At 47.0% G+C, this 15,387-nt stretch overlaps 1 protein-coding gene across 1 annotated transcript in view; it reads left to right on the top strand.

The window, feature by feature from the left end:
- Positions 1-327: 327 nt before the first annotated feature.
- Positions 328-15,387, top strand: part of CDC42BPG (CDC42 binding protein kinase gamma) — a 99,578-nt gene continuing 84,518 nt past the window's right edge. The window contains exon 1 of the mRNA XM_087943697.1: positions 328-598. Within this exon, the coding sequence (XP_087799823.1) occupies positions 418-598 (181 nt within the window). The 5' untranslated portion in view covers positions 328-417. The remainder of the gene's footprint in view (positions 599-15,387) is intronic.

Raw genomic sequence — 15,387 nt, 5'->3', positions numbered from 1 at the left:
CGTCTGGGGTGGAGGAAAGGGGGGGCGGTGGAAAAAAACTTATAACTGTAATTTACAGGGCACCAGAGTTGGAAGGGATCTAGTAGGTCATCTAGTCCAACCCCCACCCCCTCCGCCTAGAAAAAGCCACGCGCGGAGCGGCTGCAAAAGCGCGCTTGGAGGGGAAAGCCGCGGAGTTTTGCAACCGGGCGCCCGGCGGAGCCGGCTGCGGAGGATGGGCGCTGGAGTAGGGCGCGCCGCCCTCTTACCTGGCCCGGTGTCGGGTTGCGCCCAACCCCCGAGCACCGGGGCGGGGCGGCTGGGGCGGCTGGGGCTGGGGCTGGGGCTGCTGCTCCCGCTCGCCTTCTGGGCGCTCCTCCGCGGCGGCTCCGGCCCGGCGCCCGCGTCCTGCTCCGGCGGGTCCCCCTGCATGCGGCGATGGGCAGCAGCCCCGTGGAGCGGCGCCTGGGCGGCCTGCGGGCTCTGCTGGGGGGCGAGGGGGCGGCGGCGGCGGCGGCGGGGCTGGAGGGGCTGCTCGACCTCTTGGTCTGCGTCCACCAGGAATGCAGCGCGGCCCCCCTGCGCCGGGAGCGGAGCGTCCAGCAGTTCCTGGAGTGGGGTGAGTCCGCGGGAGGGGAGGGGGCCGGGCTGGGGGCTCCTGGGCGCGTGCAGAGCGCCGACGTCGGTTGCTTCGGTCCCGAAAGGCCAGAGGAAGGAGGGAGGGCGGGTGGGGGGCTTCGCTGGGAGGGGAGGGCTCCGGAGTTGCGCCCCCCGGCCTTGGCGGAGAGATTGGCCCCTTCCCTCCCTCCCTCCCTCCCCCTTCCTCTTTCTTTCTTTCTTTCTTTCTTTCTTCCTTCCTTCCTTCCTTCCTTCCTCCTTCCTTCCTTCCTTTCTTTCTTTCTTTCTTTCTTTCTTTCTTTCTTTCTTTCTTTCTTTCTTCTCTTTCTTTCTTTTTCTTTCTGTCTACCTTCCTTCCTTCACTCCTTCCTTCCTTCGCTCCTTCTTTCTTTCTTTCTTTCCTTCCCTTCCTTCCCTTCCCTTCCCTTCCCTTCCTTCTTCCTTCCTTCCTTCCTTCCTTCCTTCCTTCCTTCCTTCCTTCCTTCCTTTCTTTCTTTCTTTCTTTCTTTCTTTCTTTCTTTCTTTCTTTCTTTCTTTCTTTCTTTCTTTCTTTTTTTCCTTTTTTCCTTCCTTCCTAGACCTGCTTTTACCCCATTTCTCGCAAGGTTTTCCCAAATCTTCCCTCCCCCACTCCCAGCAGCTGAATTCCGGGGGCGGGGGGGGGCAGGCGTGGGCAGAGGAACTTTCCTTCTGGGAGCCTTCAACACGGGGTGCCAGTCCATCCATCCGGTCCCCTCCGTCTTTTCCAGCAGGACTGGAAATCCAGGGCGCTTCTTCTCTCTTGGAGCGGAGGAAGATGATTGATGTCCTTCTGGGTGGGGGAGAGTCGAGAGTCCTGTGGAACTCATTGCCACTGCGGGTTGAGAGCTGCCAAATAAGCTGCTTGGGGAATCTTTGGGGAAGGGGGCCGCCTTCGACCAGTGCTGCAAAGTCGGAAGCCGGAGAGGCAGGAGGGTTTTTCAAGCGTGGCCCCTTTAAGAGGACTTCCATTCCCAGAATTCCCCAGCCGGCTGTGAGACTCCACTCCTCTTAAAGGGGCCAAGCTTGAAAAAGAATGATGGAAGCGAAACAGATATTGATACAGACCGGCCTCCGTAAATCCCATCCAGCACAGCGGATCGTTACTGTAGTCCATTGAGCCAGCAAAAGATGGAAGAAACTCCTCTCTCTCCCCCTCCCCCTCCCTCCCTCCCTCTCTCCCTCTTTTCCTCCCCCTCTCTCCCTCCCCCTCCCCCTCCCTCCCTCCCTCCCTCCTTCTCTCTCCCTCCCTCCTTTCCTCTCCCTCCATCCCTCTCCCTCTCCTCCTCCCTCCATCCCTCTCCCTCCCTCTCCCTTTCCCTCCCTCCCTCTCCCTCCCTCTCCCTTTCCCTCCCTCTCTCTCTCTCCCCCTCTTTCCCTCTCTCTCCCTCCCCTCCCTCCCTCCCCTTCCTCTCCCTCCATCCCTCTCTCTCTCTCTCCCTCCCTCTCCCTCCCTCCCTTCCTCTCTCTCTCCCTCCCTCCCTTCTCTCCCTCCCTCCCTCCCTGGGAATTCTGGGAGTTGAAGTCCACAAGTCTTAAAGTTGCCAAGGTTGGAGACCTCTGTTCTAGAAGGTGTTATTTGATCTTTGTCACTTTAAGATGGGTGGACTTCAATTCCCAGAATTCCCCAGTCAGCCATAGCTAGAAGCCTGGTGGCTGGGGAATTCTGGGAGTTGGAGTTCATATATCTTCAATCACAATCATGGGGAATTGAAATCCATATATTTTAAAGCATGCTGGGTGTGGAATTGATTGATTGATTGATTGATTGATTTGATTTGATTTGATTTGTCAATCGCTTACAAGATACAGGTATAAGAATAAACATAGTTTTGAATACATGAGATGGATACTTAGAAGAAAAATTAAAACCCAATAGGACAGGGATGGTAGGCACGATTAGTGCGCTTATGCACGCCTCCTACAATTCTGGGAGTTGGAGTCCATATATATTTAAAGCATGCTGGGTGGGGAATTCTGGAAGTCCATAGATCTTAAATCATGATCATGGGGAATTCTGGGAATTGAAGTCCATATATATCTTAAAAGCATGCTGGGTGGGGAGATGAAATCCACACTTCTACAGTTGCTAAACATTGCTTTAAGCACTCTCTCCCATCTCAAGGCTATGGTAAATCCCGAGTAGACAAGCCTGCTTGGAGGAACGTCCCAGGGAAAGGTGTAAATAAGATGTTAAATGTGTTTGCTAAAGAAACCACAATCCATTGGGGCTATGAATCACCCTGAGCTGGAAGCTGAGGTATGCAAACAGTAGTTGCCCGGTTCCCACAAACAAACCACAGTGTGGTGCAGGCGAAGAGCCAAGCCTGAGTTAAGCCTGCATTGGTTGACTCGTTCTTACTTCCCTGGTTCCCTTTAGGAACATCTGTGGTTTGGTTCTCTTCGGTAGCTGCCCGGTATCAATTCCGGCTTCTGCGCCGTGAAGCTGAACAAACCCCAAAAGGGTAACTGAGGCCTCGTTATTTAATCCAGGGGTGTCCAACCTTGGCTACTTTAAGACACGTGGACTTCAAAGGTGTTAAAAGTGGCCAAGGTTGGAAACCCTGATCTAATCATCAGTATCAGTTCAATTTATCTGCTGCTTTGAGGAAATGATTTTATTTGGCAGAGTTTCTAGGCTCAAAGAGCTCAAAGCGCCGTCCAGATCTTTTCCTGCTTTCTTTTCTTTTTCACCAAGAACAACCGTCCTGCGAGGTAGGCTATCCTGAAGTCTCACAGGGAGTCTCCATTGGACTTTAATTTGGATCTCCCTGCTCCTTGTTTACTACTTGAAGTATTGCACCGGCTGGTTCCCACATGCACCATCCTAGAAGTAGTTTTTCTTTTAATTCTACTGCTGTAAAAAACGAACGAGCCAGGAATGGTCTATTTCAGTGGTCGCCAACTGGTGGGCCGTGAGAAAATTTTGATAGTCCGCAGAGAAATGTCCCCCCCCCCCCAAAAAAAACAATTAATCCAGGCTGTGCGGGAACACAAGGCTGCGCCGCCCACATGGCCTGTGGGAACACAAGGTTTGCGTCACGAACAACACGAGATAGAGGAGGGGGGAGAGGCCGGAGTGGGGAGACTTGTCCCACATGCCTGGCCTGGCCACCGGGCTGCTTCTTTCTTCTGCTTTTGGCTGCATGCAAGGAAAGCAGCAGAAGTCTTTCTTTCTCTCCCCCAAACTCCGCCAGAAATGAGTCTTTGGGACCCTGCAAGGCCTCCTGCTCCAAGAGGCTGCGCCGGCAAAGACTCATTTCTGGCGGAGTTTGGGGGAGAGAAAGAAAGACTTCTGCTGCTTCTGCTGCTTTCCTTGCATGAAGCCAAAAGTCTCTCCTCTTCCCCCGAGAACAGAGCTGGAGACGGTATCCTGCGATCCCAAATAAAAAACGATCGATCGGTAGGAAAACTGGGTGGGGAATTTTCCTGCAGATTTTTGTTGGGATTTTTCCAGGGTCTCTGGTCTGCAAGATTTAAAATGATGAGTTTGGTGGTCCCTGAGGTCCAAAAGGTTGGTGACTCCTGGTCTATTTAAGCTTCTCCCCCCCAAGCTAATGAGTCCTGGCTTGCAAACAAGCAAGGAATCAAGGCTAGCCTTTGCTTTGCCATCCTGGTTGTAAGAGATCTGTGGTCCAGCTGGGCATGTGACAAACCTGAGTCCCACAGGCCACTCTTAAGCCAAGATTCCCCAGATTGTTGGTTTGTCGTATCTCCATGTTTGCCTGAGATGAGAAAGACAAGGATCAAAAGTTAAGTGCAAATTCAGGATGCTTGTTAAGATAAATGATTTCAGCATCTTGCACTGTTTCCCAAATGTGGCCTCTTTGAGACACCTGGATGCTAGAGACAGCTAGATATAATTGGGTGATAGAGATGATTGATAGATGAGAGAGAGATGGATGGATAGAGATGATCACAGAGAAAGAGAGATGATAGATATAGAGATAATAGATATAGAGATGATAGATGATTGATGGATGAGAGAGAGATGGATGGATAGAGATGATAACAGAGATATAGAGATGATAGATATAGAGATGATAGATGATTGATAGATGATAGAGAGAGGGATGATAACAGAGAAGGTAAGATTATAAATATAGAGATGAGAGAGACAGATAGAGATGATAACAGATAGATAAAGAGAGAGTAAGATGATAGATATGAGATGATAGATAGATGATAGATTTTGTGGGCGGGGAGAATTATAGGGTAATTTGGAGGGAGGGATCCAAATGTAATACTGAAGTTTAAAGCTTGTATGTCAAGAAGTCGGAGAAAAAGATGCATTAGATTAGTTTTGACTTTACAATGTTTTTAAAAAGTTCAGCACTTTAAACAAAGGTCAAAGAATTTGAAAGAATAACAATGAATCTTGTTAATGAAAATGGTGATAGTTTACAAAGACGACTGGGTGCAAATAGAAATACATGCTATTTCCATAGCAAAATGGAAGATAAAGCAAGAATGGTTGAATGGGTTGTTTTATTCAAAGAGGAGAATATGTTTAAGTATGTTTTTCACTTGGATATCACTTCTGGATTTTGCACTTGTGGTGACAAAGAAAATGAAACCTTGACTTTGGTTTTGTTGATCAGAGAGATGTGTCATCATTGAAAGGGTCACTTATATATTATAATATGTGTAAAAGCAAGAAGTTGAGGCTAGAGTATTTTTATCTTGTATGGTGCTAGGAAGAGTCAGAAGTCAATGCCTCTCCCCCCCCCGTATTTCACACCCCTTTTTCCCTGTTCCTTTTCCTTTCCTTAATTTCCTATTTCTGGGGGTGGGGGTTGCACTTTATATAATAAAATAAATATAAAATTTGGAGAGAGAGAATAGACAGATGATAGATAGATAGATAGATAGATAGATAGATAGATAGATAGATAGATAGATAGATAGATAGATAGATAATAAGATGATAGATAGATAGATGATAGATAGGTAGATAGATAGATAGATAGATAGATAGATAGATAGATAGATAGATAGATAGAGATAGAACATAGATAATAGATAATAGAAGATAGAAGATAGATGATAGAAGATAGAAGATAGATAGATGATAGATAGATAGAAGATAGATAAATAAAGATAGAAGATAGATAATAGATGATAGAAGATAGATAGAATAGATAGATAGATAGATAGATAAAGATAGAAGATAGATAATAGAAGATAGATAGATGATAGAAGATGATAGAAAGATAGATGATAGATAGATAGATAGATAGATAGATAGATAGATAGATAGATAGATAGAAGATAGATAATAGATAATAGAAGATAGATAGACAGATGATAGATAGATAGAAGATAGATAGAAGATAGATAATAGAAGATAGAAGATAGATAGAAGATAGATAATAGATAGATAGATAGATGATAGAAGATAGAAGATAGATGATAGAAGATAGATAGAAAGATAGAAGATAGATAGATAGATAGATAGATAGAAAGATAGAAAGATAGATGATAGATAGATAGATAGATAGACAGATAGATAGACAGACAGACAGACAGATGATGGATCATAGATAGATAGAGAGATAGAGGGAGATAGTGAATGGATCATAGAGAGACAGATGATATAGATAGATATAAAGAGAGAGGGAGAGTTGGATGATGGATAGAGATGATAACAGACAGAGAGAGAAAATAGAGAGGAAACAGCTAGACTATCCAATCGATTTGTGCTTCAGCATAGTGTGCAAAAGAAAACTCATAGCAATCAAACCATTCAAGTAAACAACCCTCCCACCCCTGAATTGCACTAAATAAATACATCCAGGTCCTAACCATTAAAAGCCGCCTTCCTGGACCCTGTCTGATGGCATTGTTTCATAGGGTGGGGTGGGGGGAACGTACTCGATCTTTATCCGAGGGGCAGGAATGCCATAGTGCCATCAGAGGCCCTGGCACATCCGCAGCTGGGATGGCACCCACAGCCTGCACACAAGCAGGTTAGCGAATGGGGGTGGGGTGGTTTCCTGGTTCTCAGAATAACAAGAGTTGGAAGGGACCTTGAAGGTCTGCTAGTCCAACCTCTTGCTCAAGCAGGAGGCCCTAGACCGTTTCAGAGATATGGCTGTCCAGTCTTTTCTTAAGAATCTCCAGTGATGGACCATTCACAACTTCCGGTGGCAAGCAGTTCCGCCGGTTAATTGTTCCCAATGGTAGGAATTTTCTCCTTAGTTCCAGGTTGCTTCCCTCCTGGATTCATTTCCATCCGTTGCTTCTTGTCCTGCCCTCTGGTGCTTTGGGAAATAGCTTGACTCCCTCTTCTTTGGGGGCAGCCCTTCAAATATTTGAACGCTGCTATCGGGTCACCCCTAATCCTTCTTTTCATTAGAAGGACTAAAGGGTGATATGGTAGCATCTCAACCCAAAAGTTTTCCTTCCGGACCTGGGTTCAAGGCTCACCTGACTGTGATGACCGAGGCATGGCACAAAAGCAACAAAGTCAGAAAAGTAGGTAAAGTCCCTTTAATTCCTCCAACTTGGCCCCTAATGTCCAGTTATCTTCGGCTGGAGAGAACACTCTCCCCAAGAACAGCCTTTCAAGGGAAGAAATTCAGTCCGACCCCAAAGTACATCTAAATTATAAATAAAAACCAACAGAAACCCCTTGCTGCAGCAATTATCGAGACAGGGCAGGATAAGGAATTGCAGGCTTCAAAAGATAGAAAGCACACAGTTGGGAAGACCCCAGAACCCAGATAAGACACGACAAATGAAGATAATGCACACTTTGCTTCCAGTAAGGTGCTGTGCTCAAACCCCCTTTATATCCTGTTTTCCCAGCTGCAGCTAATGAAGGGAATCAGGGCCCTTTCCTCCCCCAACCACGTTGCTCCCTTCTCCGTTCCTGCCTGCATGCCCTAGGATGAAGTGGGGGTGGGCCTAGGTCTTCCTCTGAATGCCCAGCCGGACTGTGCCCTTCCCCACTTTCCTCCACAGCCATCACAACCACACTCCCCTTGGAATCAGATTCCAACAGGGGCATGACACTGGCAGAGCCGGAGGAGGCCACCTGCTCTAAACAGGTAGGCTAAAAAAGGTGGGAGAGAAACCACTTCCTTGGCATGAAAACGATGGGTGTATTTCCTGCACCACCTGCCCACATCTGGAATCCATTTTCGGCATCCAGAGGGACCTCATTTTTCTCACAAGCCTGCCCTTCTCAGATATTTCCCTTCCCCCATTTGGGCTGGGGGAAAAAAAATCCTTTGTGTCTTTTGACAACTCAAGCTGGATTCAGATAAGTGCACGAAACTTGGATTAAAATGCCCGGTGCCATTTGGCTTTCAGGATGCGTGTTTCCTTTGAAATGAGGTTGTCTTCTGGCTCCGTTGGGGATCTGGTTCACACACAACCTGCAAAGTCTGGGTTTGTATAAGACAGGGGTCCCCAAACTTGGCCACTTTAAGACTTGTGGACTTCAACTCCCAGAGTTCCTCAGCCAGCTATGCTGACTGGAGAATTCTGGGAGTTGAAGTCCACAAGTCTTAAAGTGGCCAAGTTTTGAGACCTCTGGTATAAGATATTGACAACGTGGTCAGCTGCCTCTAGGCCAAGGGTCTCTTCAAACTTGGCAAGTTTTAAGACTTGTGGACTTCAACTCCCAGGATTCCTGAGCCAAGGTGACTGGAGGAGGAGGAATTCTGGGAGTGGAAGTCCACAAGTCTTAAAGCTGCCAAGTTTGGGGGGCCCTGATCTATTCTAGGTTTAAACCTGGACAAGTGATCCCCACACCTTAAACATAGGTTAGTCAGAAAGTGAGTTGGTTAGCTAGAGTGATCTGAGAAGGTCTCCCGTAATTGCTGCACTACTCTTCTGAGGTGTCTCTTTGTCAGAAAGTTTCTAGTCCTCAGGTTTCTGTTGAAAATGGCTGATTTAAACAGGAATCTACCTTGATATCAGAAAACCTCTGTATTTAGATTAGATTAGTGGCTGGAAGGGACCTTGTAGGTCATCTAGTCCAACCTCCTGCCCAAGCAGGAGACTCTACACCATTTCTGACAGAGGGCAGCCCAGTCTCTTCTTGAAAGCCTCCAGCGATGAATCTCCCACAACTTCCAAAGGCAACTTCTGTTCCATCGGTTGATTGTTCAGAAAATTCCTCCTTATTTCCAGGTTGAATCTCCCCTTGTTCAGTTTCCATTCATTATTCCTTGTCTGACCTTCAGGATTCTTGGAAAATAGCTTGACCCCCTCCTCCTCTCTGGGGCAGCCTCTCAAATACTGGAAGGCTGCTCTCCTGTCTCCCCTGGTCCTTCTCTTCCCTAGACTAGTCAGGCCCAGTTCCTGCAACCGTTCATCGTATTTTTTGAAATGACCATCAGAGCATTAGTATTTCCATTATTATTATTATGATTAACAGGCTCTGATGCTAAGGAGTTCTACTCCCTCTCCCCACCTGAAAAGAAATCGCTTTCAACTGCCAAACACAAGCAGAGGAATTTCAGATTCAGTTTCAAGCAGCTTTAGTACAGAACGGTTGAGCTAAGCCACGCCCAGGCTCCTTGCTGTCTCCTTGCTCACACAGCAAAGACTGTTTCATTTTCCGAACAGCCCTCAACTTTCTCACACACTGACCGGACACTAGCCAGATGAATACCGATGGATGCTGGTAGGCAGAGGAACAATTTCCCCCCCTTATTTTTCTCCCCCAAAAACTAAGCCCGACCACATAGTTTCATAGGGAAGTGTGGGGATCCAGCTAGTAATTATATATTAGTGGCTATGAGCACTACAATCATGCGAAGTTATGACAGTCGTGTGAAAAAGCGACTGTTGCACCAGCCTTGCAGACAAGCGATGGGAATTTGGGGCACATGGAAGGGGGTTGCGGCCTCTTGCAGTCACGTGATCAGGCCCTTCCCAGCCACCTTCCCACAAGCAAAGCCAATTGGGGAAGCCAGACTTGCTTAACAACCACATGGTTCGTTTAATGGCCATGTTATTCGATTTAACAGCTGGTAAAAATTGGGTCCGGTTCATGTAAGGATTCATTTCCTGGCCCCGTCCCACAGTAACGGAAGTGCTTCATGGTGGTCTACCTGTAATTGGCTTGTTAGACAGATAATGCAGATTAACAGAGTTGGAAGGGACCTTGTAGGTCATCTAGTCCAACCCCCCGCCTAAGCAGCAGACCCTACACCATTTCTTTAACAACCCTGTCACTAACTTACCAACTGCAGTGCTTCGCTTAGCAACCCTGGCAAGAAAGGTCATAAAATTGGGTGGGGGGGAACTCACTTAACAAACGTCTCACTTAGCAACCGAAATGTTGGGCTCCATTGTGGTCGTAAGTCAAGGACCAACTGTATTTGGATGTATGTATCCGGGGCATAGACCAAAGATTCCCCAATCTTTGTTTCCAGTGTAGGATTAGTGAAAATTGGCCTATTAAGACAACAAGAAGTAGCCACCCTCTTCTCCTCTGGATTTCATTACGGGGTTATCAGGTTAACAGAGTTGGAAGGGACCTTGTAGGTCATCTAGTCCAACCCCCCGGCCCAAGCAGGAGACCCTAAACCATTTCTGACAGAAATCTCTTCAGTCTCTTCCTGAAAGCCTCCAGGGATGAAGCTCCCACAACTCTTCTGACTAACAGAATAACAACAGAATAATAAAGCTGGAAGGGACCTTGTGGGTCATCTAGTCCAACCCCCCTCACCCAAGAAACCCTACACCATTTCTGACAGAGGGCAGTCCAGTCTCCTCTTGAAAGCTTCCAGGGATGAGACTCCCACAACTTCTGAAGGCAACTTTGGTTCCATCGGTTGATGGTTCCTCCTTATTTCCAGGTTGAATCTCCCCTTGATCGGTTTCTATCCATTATTCCTTGTCTGGCCTTCGGGTGCATTTATCCCAGAACATCTCAGGGGCTTTGTCTGTGCCAGGAAGGACCCCAGGAGCAAGTGGGCTCCTGATCTGCTTCCAGGTGGATGAGAGAACGTAGAATAAGAGGGTTGGAAGGGACCTTGGAGGTCATCTGGACCAACCCCCTGCTTAAGCAGGAGCCATCCTCTACCATTGCTTGGAGCCTTTTAAGAAGAGATTTGTCTGAAATGGTATAAGTCTCTTACTCGAGCAGGGAGTTGAATGAGGGAACACCCACAACCTCTGGTGGCAAGCAGTTCCACTGGTTAATTGTCCTCACTGTTAGGAAGTTTCTCCTTCATTCCAGGTTGTTTAGCTCTTTGGTTAGTTTCCATCCTTAATGCTTCTTGTCCTGCCTTCTGGTGCTTTGGAGAATAACTGGACCCTCAGTTTGTGGCAGCCCCTCATATACTTTTCATTAGACTGGTCACTGGCCAGACCCAAATCCAGCCATTCTTCGTATGTTTTAGTCTCCAGGCCTTTCATCATCTTCAACCATAGTTTAAACTAACCAAGATAAGGTGTGTTGTGCAAACAAACTGGGAAAAGTTCTTTGGGCTGGTGGAAGAAGATGAGTGCAGTAATTCAGTTCTCAGCCAGCTTCCAGTTAAAAGGAATATAATAATAATAATTATTATTATTATTATTTTTAATCTTTGCTCCTGGTCCTCCGCTCCCCCTCGGACCATACAGTGTGAATTTAATTAACGCGTGGATTTAATCTCTTTAAAAAGGAATTTACCTGATTTAAATACAGGGCAACCTTGAAGTTTGCTAAAGCTAAATGATAGCCTGCGCTGATGTTGCAATTGGAGCAGACGGGCGCGGAAAAAGGAAAATCTCTTTTGTTGTATTATTTCCAGCCTTGTGGCGGTTCTGCAGGGAGCTGGTTTTTTTCACTGGGGCACAAGAATATCCCATTTCAGCCAAGTCAGGGCCCCCTCTTAAAAATGGCAAAGGAAGGTTGTATAACCTTAATAGCTGAATTATTAGAGAGATCCCAGAATGTGTACAACTGTTACGACCTTTGATTCTCCACTTCGACCGCATGAAGATGGATGGGCTTCAACTCCCTGAATTCCCCAGCCCAGCAAGCTGGGGAGGTGGAGAGCCGTACTGGCCCCCCGAGACGCAGAAGTTCAGCCACAGAGCAAGGATGGGGGTTGACTGGGTGGAGAAATGGTCAAAGCATTCAAGAAACCACAAGCCAGAGGAGTTAGTGGCAAAATCTTATTCATTTCAGTTTTTTGTTTTTGCAAATTTATCTTGTTTGATGGCTCTCATGGATGTCGATGTATTAAGTTTGGTTCTCTTGAGATCAAGAAGTTTCTTAAATATTTGTGCAACTACATATCTGTCTGTGTATCCATCTATCTCTTTTCTCTATCCATCCATCATCTATTTCATTTCTCTCTCATCTCTCTCTATCTATCCATCCATCCATCCTTCTATCTTTCTCTCCATCCATCGCTTTCATCTATCTGTCTCTTTGTCTATATGTCTGTCTATATCATCTAATTTCTCCATCCATCTCTCTCTCTCTCTCTCTCCATCCCATCTATCCATCTATATGTTGCATCTCTCTGTCCATCTCTCTCTTTCTCTCTCTTCTCACTTCTCTCCGTCTCTCTCTCTCTCTCTCCATCCCATCTATCCATCTATCTCTCCCATCTCTCTGTCCATTTCTCTCTCTCCATCCATCTCTGTCTCTTCTTTCTTCTCTCCGTCTCTCTCTCTCTCTCCACCCCATCTATCCATCTATCTCTCCCATCTCTCTGTCCATCTCTCTCTATCTCTCTCTTATCTCTTCTCTCCGTCTCTCTCTCTCTCTCTCCATCCCATCTATCCATCTATCTCTCCCATCTCTCTGTCCATTTCTCTCTCTCCATCCATCTCTGTCTCTTCTTTCTTCTCTCCGTCTCTCTCTCTCTCTCCACCCCATCTATCCATCTATCTCTCCCATCTCTCTGTCCATCTCTCTCTATCTCTCTCTTATCTCTTCTCTCCGTCTCTCTCTCTCCATCCCATCTATCCATCTATCTCTCCCATCTCTCTGTCCATTTCTCTCTCTCCCATCTCTCTGTCCATTTCTCTCTCTCTTTCTCTCCCTCCCTCCCTCTCATCTCTCTGTCAATCTCGCTCTCTGTCTCTCTGTCCTATCATTTATCATCTATATCTGTGTGTCTGTCTTGTCTATCTATGCATGTGGATGAGAGAACGTAGAATAATAGGGTTGGAAGGGAGAGCTTGTTTTCTGTTGGAATCTGTTTCTGGTTGCAATTGTACGTCCTTTTATACACATTCTCCATACATTATCCCAGCTGTAATATTTTCATTTAGCTTATTTTTAGGCGTGCATGCTTGTGGATTATCTCTAAATATATCTTTTTCTTTAAAAAGAAACAAAAAAAAAAAATAGGCCAACCACATTCCAACCTCTGGCACCCTTGAGATCCTTCAGTGAGAATGAACTTTCAGTCTGAACACCTGCAGTTCCATAGTTTTGTGCCGTTGGGCAAACGAAAGCAGCCGCTGCCGCATCTGTTTGATCTCGGCTCATCCGAGAAAATGCTCCCGGTCTTGGGCTTCTGAATTAATGCTGGGGTGGGGAGGCCAACAGGAGATCCCACTGCAAAAGAAAAACCACCAGGGCGGCTCCTTAAAGTCACCCGGAGCTGAGATTGGCTGTATAATAGATTTCTCTTCTATTCTTGGCTATCGGTGTGCAACCTCCACACCAGACGTTGTGGGCAGTGCACTCCTCTGTTGCACAGGAGCCTGGTGTCCTGCAAAGAAAAAAAGGCCAATGCAATCCTAAACTGCATTAACAGAGGGATATAGTCAAGAACAAGAGAGGTACTAATACCACTCTATAAAGCCTTAGTAAGACCACATCTAGAGAACTGCATCCAGTTTTGGTCACCACACTATAAAAAAGAGGTTGAGACACCGGAAAGAGTGCAGAGAAGAGCAACCAGGATGATGAGGGGTCTCTGGAGGCTCAAACGTACGATGAACAATTGCAGGAACTGGGCCTGGCTAGTCTAGGGAAGAGAAGGACCGGGGAGACAGGAGAGCAGCCTTCCAGTATTTGAGGGGCTGCCACAGAGAGGAGGAAGGGGTCAAGCTGTTTTCCACGGCACCCGAAGGCCAGACAAGGAAGAATGGATGGAAAGTGATCAAAGAGAGATTTAACCTGGAAATAAGGAGGAATTTTTCTGACAGTGAGAGCAATCAGCCCATGGAACAGAAGTTGCCTTCGGAAGTTGTGGGAGCTTCACCCCTGGAGGCTTTCAAAAAGAGACTGGACTGCCCTCTGTCAGAAATGGTGTAGGGTCTCCTGCTTGGGTGAGGTTGGACTAGATGACCCCCAAGGTCCCTTCCAGCTTTATTATTCAGTTGTTATTCTGTTTACTCAGTAATTGTGGGAGCTTCATCAACTGCAGGCTTTCAAGAACAGAGGTCTCAACCTTGGCAACGTTAAGACTTGTGGACTTCAACTCCCAGAATTCTCCAGCCAGCTCTGCTGGCTGGAGAATTCTGGGAGTTGAAGTCCACAAGTCTTAACGTTGCCAAGGTTGGAGACCTCTGTTCAAGAAGAGACTGAAGAGATTTCTGTCAGAAATGGTGTAGGGTCTTTGGTGCTTTGATAGGGGAGTTGGGCTAGATGACCCCCCAAGGTCCCTTCCAACTCTGTGAATCTGCAAAGATCTTCTTGCACATTTTGCTTGGCTTTGCTCCGTTGGGGCTCGGGGGAGGCCTGGGGGAGGGAGTTTGGTGATGTAATCCTTACCGCACACCCCCTTTTTCCCAGTGGCGTCTCCTTTACCTGCTTTGCCCGGCCAGACCTGTTTCTCAGGTTTCAGGGTGTTCAGGGGTGTGTCCCCACCTTGCAGTGAGGGTGTTTTTCCTGGGATTTAAAAGCTGCTTCTCAGGCCGAAGACGAGGCCAATTTGGGGCCCTTCCAGGCACCCCAAGGGAGAGGCGGCCTTGGATGGAAAACTCAGGCTGGTCCTCGACTGAATGACCACAACCAAGCCCAAATGTTCTCTTGCTAAGCAAAACAACAGGCCGTTTTGGTTGTTTGGTTTTTACCACCTTTGACACCGTCGTTAAGCGAACCGCTGCTGTGGTTAAGCGAGGGACACTGTCGTGAAACGAATCCGGATTTCCCCCCCGGTTGGCTTTGTCAACGCCAGAAGGTCATTTCATCGTTAAATGAACCGTGCCGTCGTTAAGTGACCAAAGTTACAACGGCGCTAAAAACAAGTGAGATAGATATAGAATAACCAAGATTGAAAGGGACCTGGAGGTCATCTAGTCCAACCCCTTGCTCAAGCGTGAGAGTTTATTCCAAATATTTAGGATCGGACTCCCATTTTTCACGCTTAACGGCTGTTGCAGCCTTCCCTGCGGTCACGTGATCAAAATTCAGACCCTTGGCCATTGACTCACAGTTACGACGGGGCGTGGTGTTCCTGGGTGGGGGGAGGGGGGTCACGTGATCCCCTTCGATGACCTCCTGACCAGCAAAGTCAACGGGGAAAGCCAGATTTCACTCAACAACCATGTTACCAGCGGGGAAAGCCGCAGCGATTCCCTTTAACGACAGTGGCCAGAGAAAGGTCATAAAATGGGGGCCAAAACTCCCTTAATGACTTTGTTTCTCGCTTAGTCGTAGAACTTTGGGGCTCCCTTGGGGGCCATAAATGGAGGGCTACCTGTATTTTTATAAATAAAAAGAAAACCAAAGGAAAAAAGAGAGCCAATGTTTTAAATCATATTAAAAATGTTATTTTATTTTTTTAAATAAAACCTGGCTGAGTTTGGAGGGCACCGTGGCTGCCATTTTGACTTTTTTGACCTCCCTGGGAGGAA

The sequence above is a fragment of the Notechis scutatus genome, chromosome 14 (assembly GCF_049901735.1).
Source record: "Notechis scutatus isolate UNSWTSFEM ecotype Mainland chromosome 14, rNotScu1.2, whole genome shotgun sequence".
Taxonomy (NCBI): domain Eukaryota; kingdom Metazoa; phylum Chordata; class Lepidosauria; order Squamata; family Elapidae; genus Notechis; species Notechis scutatus.
The sequence above is the reverse complement of the archived record's forward strand: the minus strand, read 5'-3'. Positions and strand labels throughout refer to the sequence as shown.